At 33.7% G+C, this 12,560-nt stretch overlaps 1 protein-coding gene across 4 annotated transcripts in view; it reads right to left on the bottom strand.

The window, feature by feature from the left end:
• The window catches only part of LOC147384451 (ubiquitin C-terminal hydrolase 12-like), an 81,198-nt gene that overhangs the window by 22,054 nt on the left and 46,584 nt on the right, over positions 1–12,560 (bottom strand). For all 4 annotated transcript variants that reach the window (XM_086426706.1, XM_086426708.1, XM_086426707.1 and 1 more), the window contains exons 11-15: positions 11,755–11,829; positions 8,689–8,767; positions 8,442–8,588; positions 8,261–8,341; positions 8,037–8,156 (exon numbers count right to left, since the gene is read on the bottom strand). In XM_086426706.1, the coding sequence (XP_086282832.1) occupies positions 8,037–8,156; positions 8,261–8,341; positions 8,442–8,588; positions 8,689–8,767; positions 11,755–11,829 (502 nt within the window). The remainder of the gene's footprint in view (positions 1–8,036; positions 8,157–8,260; positions 8,342–8,441; positions 8,589–8,688; positions 8,768–11,754; positions 11,830–12,560) is intronic.

Here is a 12,560-nt window from a genome sequence, read left to right as displayed (position 1 = left end):
ACAGTAGGCCACCTTGTCTACTAGAAGGTGAAACCGAAGTAGCAGATAGAACCGCCTTGGAAGAGCAAACCCAAGGCAATGACCAGGGAGTTGTAGGAACAAAACCGATATCCTCTCAGCCAACTCAGGGTGATGTCAAAGGTGGTCCATATGGGACATTTTTCTTGGAACCTGATGAACAAGGTGGACCACTTGATTTTGACAAGGCCCTTTTGGAACTTAAAAAGGGTATTGTGGCCCTTGAGTTAGACAAGACCCCTTGGAACTTGGAGAAGGATGTAACACTGCACTCGACTCTGACAAGGCAGATTCAGTGGAACCTGCAAAAGGTTTAAATGTCGAGGTCGACGAGGAGATGAGTGTCAATGGGTTGCTTCCGAAGGAACTTAGAACCATAACCATTATATTTGGTTTGGTTCCAATTATTGTCGGTTCTGGGTACAATTCCAAAAAAATGGAATCAGAATCGCTAAAAATCATGGGTACCCATCGATTCCAATTCTCATAAATCAAATGAGAAAAAAACATATTTCAAATCATTATAAATCATTTTTCCTTCCAAAAAATTAACATATTATCAACAAAATTATTAACTTAGTTATAATTTCTTATACTAAAGATACAAATTACAAAGAATTTTATATAACGTTCATTTATTTTAAAATAAAAAACACCTTACATCATCTATAGTATGAAAAGAAAAGACAAAATAAATTGATTCCGAGTCCCATTGGATAGAATTTAACGGTTCTGATTCCTATCGGTTCGGTTCTAATTTTTGTTCGATTTCGATTAAAGGGGTACCCATTGACACCCCTAGATGAGGACTAGACTCGACGTCGAGATGATGGTAGAGATGTTGGTTCAATAGGCGATAACAAGACAAGGATTGATAGAACTTTGGATGAGAGAGCATGATGTAGTCCAAGTTAGTTAGAGGTGGGAGTTTGTTAGTTAGTTAATTGGTTGGGAGTTTGTTAGTTAGTTAGTTAATTGTTTGTTACTTCAGTTAGTAACTTGAAATAGTTAATTGTTGGAATTAGTTGGTTAGTTAGTTGTTGAAGTTAGTTAGTAGTTAGTTTCTCTTTAGTTTTATTTTGTCACTTTTAAGTGTTCATGTAAAGGTAATGTTGTCATTTCACTTGGGACATTATGTTTCTGCTTTGCTTATAACTAGGCCATCAAATGTAGTTCTAAAGAAGTTTTAGTTGAGTGAAATAGATTCTAGAGAGAGAGTTTTCTCTTCCAACTTAACTTCTCAATTTCTTTCTAAGTTGTCACACAAATTAGTCTAAATTTCCAAATTTGGTTGGATCAGAACAGTAGATGTGAACGTAGTTTGAGAGTGTGTGTGAAGGGAGTTGGAAATTGTTTGTCCTAAATAAGTCAGTGAGGGAGAAACCGATTGTGATGGGTGGGTAGTAATAACTTTATTAAACACCTCAGCTCGAATTGACTCGCGTTGTTTAAAAAGAAAACAAAATAGGAAGTGCCACATCATCATAGTTTGTAGCCATAGGTTTTTTTTAATCCATTGCTAATATCAGGAATAGAAATAGGGAACGTCTCTAGACTAATATATATATATATATAAGAACATCTCCAACGCTTTTTCAAAGTTATATCCATATTATGGTGATAATGGCCCTGTGTGGATACACTTCTCCGTGCAAGAGCAAAAGCTCAATCACTCCCCGCAAGAACAAAAAACCTTTCCGTGGAATAACAGGTTCTTGGAGCTTCTCAACAAAGAGCAAATAACCTCTCCCCGCAAGAGTAAAACCTCTCCAAACGTTTGCTAGCTCCCTGCAAGAGCAGAAGTCGCCAAGAAGCTCTATCCAAACACATAAAACATCTTTTGAAATTGTACTTTGACTACCAAATCTAAAAATTTACCACAATGGAACACTTTAAAATAGAGAGCCAAGTCATTTTTGTATCTACGTCCCTCCTTATATATATATATATATATATATTTGAAGGCCCTAAAGAGAGCCAAACATTTTTCAATCCATGGGTTAGAAGTTTTAGAATGTGCTGATTTTTGTGAAGATGATCTCTATGAGAAGACCATCCTCACCAAGAATCAGCCCATTCCGAAACTTCTAACCTCATCAAAAGTGATTTACAAAAATCGGTTAGAAGTTTCAACTTGTAAACTAAGGTTAGAAGTTTCGGAATGAGCTGATTTTTGGTGAGGATGATCATCCTCACAAAAAATCAGCCAATTCCAAAACTTTCAACCCCTATTTTGAAAAATGTTTGGCTCTCTTCAGGGCCTCCGAACGCTTTCCATATATACATATATTCATAATATAAATAAATGAATGATTTGCTAGGTTCTACGACTTAAAAAATAGTATGATTAATGATTTTCAAACATTTTAATCAATCAATTTTTTACCATAAAATGAATGATCGACCCAATTTGTTCAATCAATCTAAAATTCATTTCCATGTGGGTGTCACACTCAAGATTAGGAGTATAGGAATAGGACAAAGATTGAGAAATGTTCCTTTTTCCCTCTTTTTCTACAAGATTTCTCTCTCTCCTCTTTTACTTCCAACAATTATTTCTCGATTGAATTTCCCTCCAAAACCTTCCCTCTTCTTTTTCTTTCCAAGTCTCTCACTTTACAAAACAAATCATTCTTCAACCAAATTTCTACACTCGAGCCTTTTCATTTCTCTAATCATCCTATAATTTGTAATGGATCCCTCCAATGTTAGTTTCCATTTCTCAAAATTCCCCTCATTTTCTTCTATTGACGATGTCAATGGAATTGTCACAATTCATAACTCGAACACTGCTTTAGGTCCCACGCTCATGAAAACTTCAGATCAATCCATCCCTAGTCATGTATATCTCCATTGTCAAAGACAACTGGAGCATGAATGTTTCTTTAGGGATTACTTTGTCGAAGTCCCCATTTACCCCTTGACAATATTCTTATTTAGGGGTTACTTTGTCGAAGTCCCCACTTACCACTCAACAATATTCCGAAAACATTTTTGTGTGCATCGATAACTCTTTAATCGTATTCTCCCCATGGTTGAAGCATATGATCCATATTCTGTGCAAAAGCCGGACGTCATCGACATTCTTGGATTGTCCTCTCTACAACAAATGAAAGCTACAATAAAAATGCTCGCTTATGGAGTTCCAGCAGACGAAATTGATGATTACATAAGGATTATGGAAAGCACGATTATAGAGTGTATGAAGAAATTATATCAATTATTTAAGTTTTTAAGGAAGAATATTAGAAATCACCAACTAAAGTAGACATTAGCAAATTGCTCGTCTTAGGAAAAGAGCATGGATTTCCTAGGATTTTGGGAAGGCTGGATTGTAAGCATTGGAGTTGGAAGAACTGATCGATAGCATGGCATGGCACATACACCGATCATATGAAAGAACCCATTATTATATCGGAGGCAGTGTCACCTGACGACTTGTGTATATGGCATGCATTTTTTGGGATGCATGGATCACATAATGATCTGAATGTTCTTAGTACATCACTTCTCTTCTAAAACCAAATCGAAGGTCATGCCCTGCCTATCAACTACTCTATCAATAACCATGACTAAAACCATGGGATGCTACTTAACTAATTGTATCTACCCTCAATGGGCTACCATAGTCCAAACAATTTCCTATCCTCAAGATTTGAAAAAACAATATTGCGTTATAATGCAAGAGGTAGTAAAAAAGGATGTGGAGTGGGCATTTGGGGTATCATAGACTTACAGTCACGTTTCGCTATTGTACGTGGACCCACACAATTTTTGAATTTGGTAGTGCTTGAAAATATTATGAAGGCATGTTTAATATTACACAATATGATCATTGAAGATGAATAGGATATGGGTAGGCTCAATTATGATTATGACGAAAGAAGACAATCTCAACCAGTATCAGTGTGGCGAGAGAAGACAATAGAATTTCACGAATTTTGTACACGTCATGCGTGATAAGACTACTCTTTATGCACTCCGCAATGATCTTATCGAGCGCTTATGGGAACATTACAGGCAAAGTGATGTTTGAATTTTAATCAATATATTTTTCTTTTAATGTACTTTTGTTTTATTGCTCAAATAAATAAAGGTTTTATGAAGTACCAACTTAACTAAGTGGTAAGACGTGTGGAGTGTTGTTCAAATCCTAGCTTATAACCCCCTTGAACCCAACTTCATTTGCTAACCACTAACCATATACCTATAAAAAACTCTCAGTTAACAAAACATTTCATTCATTAATAATAATTACTAAAAGAGATTAAATGAAAAGAAAAAATTTGCATATCAACTTTCACTCAAATAAATGATCAAATATTCCATCAAGCGAGGATCTCTACCTGATGTCTTATATATTATTCTCTTTGATAATTGTTCATCATTGATAAATCTTTTGACATAATTATTTCATCTTCCTTCATTTGTTTTTTTTTTCTTTCTTTGCTCACTCCAATTTTTCATGTTCCATGTCATACTTTTTTGCTCCCTCCCATTCATTGTAGCCATCACATGAAGATGTATTTGTCTCTCAAAAGCCTTCACTTCATCTATGATTCTGTCAAACTCCCTCTTTTTCTTACTTATTTACTTTCTCGACCTTTAATCCCCTTGGCCTTTCTTCGGAGTTTCCCATCGATAACATGTTTTGAATCTGTACACAAGTCAAGGGAAATGGGGGTAGAAGGGTTGGAGTTGGAGGGAACTATGCCATCAAACAAATTCCTCGTTATATTTAAATTTTTGCGAACATTCATGTAGTGCCCTAAAAAATATTACGTATCTCGAGGAATAAATTTTCAGAAATTTGTTGATTGTCGGTCAAAGTTGTGATGGGGGAGTTTTTGAGTCAATCAAGTATTGTTAGTGGGTTTGGAACTATCGAGAAACATAGTTTTGCATGAGCCTAATTTGATGGTTTAAGTTAGTTGACTCAAAAAGATATTTAGAAGAACATGAATGTCTATATCTAAGTATAAAAAGAACTGATTCATATTCATTTTCCGAGAAACCTATTGAGAGAAGTCGAATCTAAAAATTGTTTGTTCATTGACATTTGATTTAGGTTTTGATCCCGTTAAAAAGCTGATGAAAAGCTGGACTAGTTGAATAATTTAGGATGTTGAATTCAAAAGCTAATAATTGAATCCAAAGAGGTAGGGAACTTCAAATTTCTTAATTGTAGTCATAATTTTATTTTAAAAAAAATATATATAGATGTATTTTGTTTCAAAGTAATGATTATTTCAAAATTAATGTTCAAAGTATGTATTTTGACAAGAATTCATGCATGTTAGCTTAGAATTTGGATATATCGATGTTGTATTTATGTTTTAGGAGATTTTATTAGTTGACATCAACATGTAACAAAAAGTTTTAATTTTAAAATTTGTTATTTAAAATTGCTTTTGAAAAAAAAAAAGATTTTTGAAATGATTTCAAAATGAAGAATATTGAAAATTAAAGCAAGTTTTTCTACGACTTCAATTAACTGAGCAGGAGAATTGTTTTATGAAATATTGGATATTTGATGCTCGAAAATTTTATTGTGATATGACAAAAGGTTTTATTAATTTTGTAAAAGAAATTTCAAGGTTGGAATTGGTGGGAAAAATGATTTTTCAATAAAGATCCTGCATGTATGTTTTAAAGTAACTTTGAAGGTATGATTGATGGTATTATTGTATTGAGAACTCGGTTCTCAATTTGTTGATGTGTATGGTGTATCACTATGTCTCGCATGATCGCGAGTGTGACTTATTTTCCTAGATATAGCTTGCATGATCGCGAGGTGTAATCTATTTTCCTAATTTAATGTTTTGAAAAACAATCACTTATATATATTATTTTAGTGATCTATTAAAGAGATTGTGCATACTTACAAAGAATAAATTGTTGTGTTACTTCCAGAGCAACACGTTATTCTAGGATAATAGTTGCGCTGTCTGATTTCATAAGTAGTATGGGTCAACATCATACCTAAAATCTGAGAAATTCCTTCCCATCTTTAACAGAGAACAAGTTGTAAAGATAGTGCCTGTAAAAGATTAGAGCTATTTAAGTTCCGCATGCACACCTACTGGATATAGACAAAGTTGACCAGCCAATGATCATTAATAATCTAGAGTAGTCGAACCGATTTGACCCACGTTATGGAGGAATGTTTGACTATTACCATGATCAAACAGCCAACCTAAGCCGGATAAACAGCTACCCTCTATTGGTTTGCCATGTTGGCCACAAAATGAGGAACTAAAGGTAGGGTTCCACACTGGTGAAGTATTGGAACAAACACATATCTTGACTGAGAAGTTCACACCAATCATGATCCTCAACCAATATTCTAACAAATTATCATTGATTGTATTATGTGGATGCCGAGATGGTTTACAGATGTTAACATTTACAACATTTCATTTAAATGCAGTTATCTTAGTACATTAATTCGATTGTTTTTGTACTTGATATTATTTGATATAAAATTTACATATTTTTAAACTGCTTTTAGAGTGATTAATCTGCATATTAGAACTATGATTTAAAAATATACATTTCCTGTTGAGTAACTCCCTTGTTACTCACCCTACCAATCATCTCAATGTTAGGAAGTTCCAGTGATCGATAACCAGATTTAGAATTGTTGAAGTTTCGAGATCAAAAGGTTCGCATGTTGTGAACTTCAATAGATAAAGTAGAATGGTCTATGTTGAGAGCAGGTTAGTATATTTATTAGCATATGCCAGTATTTCTTTATAAAGAAAATAAAGGGGATTGTGATATGCAATTGTTGTTTGTGTTTATGTATCGTATTTAGTTATGCTTCCACTATAGTATATGGTATTATTGTCTGAATTAGTTATGTGTTTATCACTATATGAGAAATATCTCACACCATGAGATTCTAATACTTAATCATGGGCATACGTGTTAAGATTTTGGGGGGTGACAATTCGTTGTCATCGCTACCCACTTACTAATACCTTTCAGTATCCTCCAACAATGTTCAAACACGAATTGTTTCCCTTCAGTCGATTAATACAATTGTTTCATCTCAAAGATCTAAAGATATTTCGAGTTTTAGAATATTAAAAGTTAAAAATACAATTAAAGTCATGTATCAATATTGCTCATGACCCAATTCAACATGACAGAACCAAACATATAGAGGTTGATCGACATTTTATTAGGGAGAAAATTGTGTCTAGCATCATATGCATGCCTTTAGTAAAGACAGAAGATCAACTCGTCGATATTCTCACCCAAGGAGTTAACAGTATTCAACTTCATAATTGTCTAGGCAAGTTGGTCATGGTAGATATTTAATCTCTTCTATTCTTCTTATCTTCTCTTCTCAATCTGAATCTATTGAAGTTTTTCCACTCTCTTTATTTTTCGTGGTGATTGTTAGACACGTATGTGCGTGTTTATGTGGTTGATTCCATCCCCCCAAGAATGATCATTTATCGGGGGAATCCTGTGGAATCAACGACATCCCAGATTAGGCAAGCAATGAAGCAACTGGTTCCAAGTAGAAACTGCTTATAAGTTATAGCCCATATGTTCATCCAATATGTCTCATTAGGATTTGGTATCAGTTCCCTCAACCCCGTCTTCAATAGAACACATTTCCATGCAAAAGCATATTTACTACAAATTTTCTTCTACACCACCATATATTGTTTGCACATTCCATTAGAATACCTTAGTGTGAAATCTCACTTAGTCTAAACTTTTCAATGAATTTAGGATTTTTCTTTGAAAACTATGCACTTAGGTGGGAACAAGTGATTCATGGATAATCTTAGCTTCTTCTCTATGAGGCTTGAAGTTGTGCTTGTTATGCCCTTCTAGTTAGGTCTCCTTCAATCACTGATTTGTATTTTCTTATAAAAACAGGGGTAATAAATTAATTATATATATAAGAAACCAAATCTAAATTCACTCTAAAAACTTGCATGGTAGATGCCTGTACAAGTACCTAAAACTTTCTGAATTAGTGCAAAATCAGATGATACCTTGAAGATGTTGAAAGGCATCTGTTTCTGGATACGAAAACTGTGAACTTTGTCATGATTGACAAGATCAAAATACATATCCCTTCCGATTTGTTCAACAAGGTCCTCATTTCTTGCAATCTGGACACATAAAAAAAAAACTACTTTAGCAAAGAATGCTCCATGTATAGATGGTAATTTTTTGTATATTACACATAAAGAAAGAGGACATTTGAAGCCATAACCTTTATGATGGTATAAAGGTGTGCCTCAGCTCTATCTTTTTTCTTGTGCTCCTTTTCTTCTTGTTCTTTCTTCAACCTTATCTGATAGGTGGTTCATGGTCTTAATGTGCTTTGTAGAAGTTTTCCATAAAAATCTCCATTCAAAGAGTTTGCACCAATCATGCTATGAAAAGAATCTTACCCTAAGATGTTCGGCAATGTCCTTCTCGTCCACATTACAAATTATTTTCTCTTTATCGTTTTCACGTATATACACAAGCATGTACGCATTTGAATATTTTGTAAATTTAAATGGGGTGTTATTAAAGCCAGGATTTGTCTGTGGTAACTGTTAGACAAGTAGAAGAAAATAAGGTTCAACTGAATACATAAGAGTAAAAATAATAACAAAACAGAGCACTCAAAATCTACAGTTGAAAACAGATCACCTCCTCCTCCCCACCATACTGCTCCTCTAATGCCCTCTTCACATCTTCTTTTGTTACCCGTTCATCATCAAATTTGAACCTAAAATTAACAAATTTTCAGTCACTTTTCAAGATTTTAAACACAAATAAGGTGCATATAACAACAGTAACGCTAATCTGAATAAAATAAGCAGAAAGAAGTCCTTGTGAATTAACTTTCAATGTCAATGTATCTTTGTACCTTCCGAAAGAATGAGATATTAGATCCAGGCTATATAATGCATTTATTTAGAGAAATGATGGAACTTTTGAGGAAATAATATTTCATTGAAACTTTAGAAAATGATAAAAGAATCACAAAAATAAACTTCTAACCTTTCAAAGTACAATAGAGGAAATGAATGTCCACGGCATTTTGCTATATGCTGGCTCAATTATCTATAGGCATTACAGCCAAGAATGGTTAAATTCTCTTCTATGGAAGTTGTATTTTCCCAGAATGTATCCTAATTTTGGCCTAATTCTTCTTCTGATGATCAATTCAACCTCTGATCAGAAAGACATACCTTGGTTATACTTCATCTCTTCAACAAGTTTAGTAATGAGTATAATGGCCCTATTATTACATGCAAACAATCATGACTGTGTCCTTTTAATTATACAAATGCAAAGTATCGGTGCCCTATAATCAATAAGCATACATTCACCTATATTTAGCCTAGACTTCACCATTTGCCATCTGCCTCATAAAACTCAACCTTCTAAAAAACTTCTCATGGTGTTCTGTTTTTTTTTTATGGGTAAGCTGGACTTCAACCCACCACCTCTAAGTTCTTAATCTTGGCATTTTACAAGCCTTTGCATTTGTAATCTCATTTCATTAAAACACATTGTGTATTAAACAAACCATAGTTCTAAATTTTGTTCCATTTCGAAATGCTTCTGAAGTACATTCCAGTTTCGATAGAAATCAGAACAAAACATTGACCATTTTAGATCCTCCGGTCTCACCTCCAGTAGTTTCAGTAGCAAGACCTTCAGCATCAAAGAAAGCAGTGGACAGGTATACAGTAGCTATTGGGGTAGAAGATCCAAATGATGACGCAGGGACAGAAGTGGTTCCGATACCAGTTTGAGTCCCAACATCCTCGCCAGATACCGGGACGTTGCTTTGGAATGAATTTTAAACCTTTGTCGAAACTATTTAACTATGGAGCATATGTAACGTTAATTTACAATTATAGATAATAAAATACTACTGCTTCTAAATACTAGAATAAAAAGAAGTATTATGTTATCTTAAATGCATGTACAAAGCATTTTTTGAAGTGATTATTGGGTTTGGATATTTTAAGGATATGGCTTGATTTTCCTAAATTTCAAGAAAAAAATAGACATATTTTGGAGAAATGAAGCAATTTATAACTGAAATTCAATATAGTGAAACGTGGTTTACAATCTCGAACGAGATTTGCGGCATAAAGATTCAAATCTCATTAGTAGTCTTCACAGTTTTCTGCTCATTTGATGCAAACTTTTTAAGGAGTTAAAGGGAATATTCTTCGAGGATTTTTTGTTTAGATCAGAGTCATTTCAAAATACTAGAGAGTAAGGGGATCGATGCTTTTCTTCTCCTCTCTCGTTTTTTCATTTTTCCTTTTCCTTTTTTCCCTTTCTTTGGATTGCAACTTGGGCAGGCAAAACCCGATTCTGCTGGGTTGAACCTGGCCTTGGATCAGGTCTGGGCATATATTTAGCTTGGGTTCGGGCAACAAAAAAAATGCCTGATTCAAATCGAGTGGGGTGCGGGCATAGATATCAGCCAACCCGATTTGCCCGAACCCGAACTTAATATGATTATAATTTAAAAATATTACTTATCATGGTTTTTTCACACTCATAATTCATAATTCAATACGTATGCTTTTGTTTATCTATATATCAAAACTAATGTGTGATTATTTTCATTAGATAAGTCATTGCTTTGTTATTAAGTTTGATTCTATATTGTCATACAATGATTATATTACAACTTTAAATATTTTTCTTTTCTTGAAAATTATGATTATTAATATAAAAAAATAATTATTTTAGTTAATCTTATTGTTTTTCTTCTCTTTAAATTTAATGTATAAACTGTTGAAACACATTTTTTCGAAAAATAATTGTAAATTTTAAGTTCTTTTACACGCCACTTATGTTTATATAAACTATTACCAATTCTAAATTACCACCTAGTATTAATGAGGAATGAATTAACCAGACCAACCTGACTTGGTTAGGGTTCGGGTTGAGCATTTCATGCCCAAGGTCGGGTTGGGCAAGGGCATTGGTTAGTGTTCATCAAATTAGTGTTGGGCGCGGGTTAATCCCTAACCCACACAAGTTGCAGCCCTAATTGCAACGTAATAGGCTGGTTGGCTCGAACTCCTTTCTTTTCTTGTCTAATGAAATTTATAAAAACAAAAATTAAAAATAAATAAATAAATTCTGAGAACTAAGACAATTCGAGTGAGTCATCTATGTATCAGAGGCCACCAAGCGAGTTTCCCACTATAAATTGGTCAATTCGAGCATTGTAGAAAGGTTTGTGTTAATATACTTTTAAGATGACCTATATAAAATAAGATTTTTCTACATTAGCATCCATCTACTACTCATGTTTATTACAGAAAAAACAATTAATATTTTTTTAAATAGGTAGAAAAAGACAATTATTATTAACTACAAATATATATTTATCAACTCAATTTGAACTAGTTTTGAAGAGTTTGCCTCATCAAATCCAAGATGACTCATCTAAGTTAACTCAGACCCATGGATGCCTGAAAATTTGGATTTTGATATAAGTAGAAATAAACTGAATTCATGGATTGTTTTTTCTTAATGGAAATTTTATAGCTTGCCTAAGACAATAAGATACTAGAAACATGTAAACGAAATTTACTCGAGGACGAGTGTCTTAAAACAATGTATGACAATGCACAAAAATCAAGTAAATTCTGCCTATCAAAATATAAATCAATTAAATTCTTAGAAAACTATAACTATATTGGCAGTAACACAACTTCCCAACATAATTCTTACCATTGATCAGAGAGTGTGGGCCTGATAAAAGCGTAATAATGTCCACCATGCACCCCACCACTGTGAACCAAAACGCTGAAAACAAGCTAGAACTAGTAAGAAACAAAGTAAAATCGTGTACTCAAATACATGTGCGTATACTACAAAGAACACACAATTCCACACGAAAATAATATTCAAAGAAACATGTGCATAACATTTTTCTGTAAGTATATTTTATTAAAACGACAAAAGGGTGGCGAGGAAACCAAGCCTAAGAAAAGCAAAAAACAAACTCTAAGGCATTGAAATGTTATAGACCCTTTCCCACCTAAGCTAAAAGAAAGGCTAAAAAAGTGGAATGGAGAGTCCTTTGGGTCAGTGGATGCTAAGCTAAAGGAGTTAATGAGTGAGATAGACATCCTTGATAGAAGATAAGAATCGGGGGAAATAGACAGAGAAGCGAGGGTGAAAAGAGAAGACCTAAGAGCTGAATTTCATTGGCCACTTTAAATGAAATTTATTGGAAGAAAAAATCAAGGGTTAGATGGCTCAAGGAGTGTAAAACCCTGAGTTTTCAATTCGTATCTCGAGAAAAAATAAATAGTGGAATTTTGAGAAAATCTTGAAAATGGGACTTAGGGGTAAAATTTTAAGATATTTCTAATCATTTTTAATGGAATCTGACCTCACCATTAGATTCAAAATGATCAAAAAACATACTTTAGCCTGTAAGCACGCTTAAATGCAAGTCCGAATATAAAAGTTGCAAAATCCTCGATTACCGAGTTGGATCAGGCTAAAATAGTGACTTTTTGCTAGAGCAA

This window comes from Akebia trifoliata, chromosome 15 (assembly GCF_017979445.1).
Source record: "Akebia trifoliata isolate Shusen 1 chromosome 15, ASM1797944v1, whole genome shotgun sequence".
NCBI classification, from domain to species: Eukaryota; Viridiplantae; Streptophyta; class Magnoliopsida; order Ranunculales; family Lardizabalaceae; genus Akebia; species Akebia trifoliata.
Note: the sequence above shows the minus strand (reverse complement) of the source record. Positions and strands in the feature narration are given on the sequence as shown.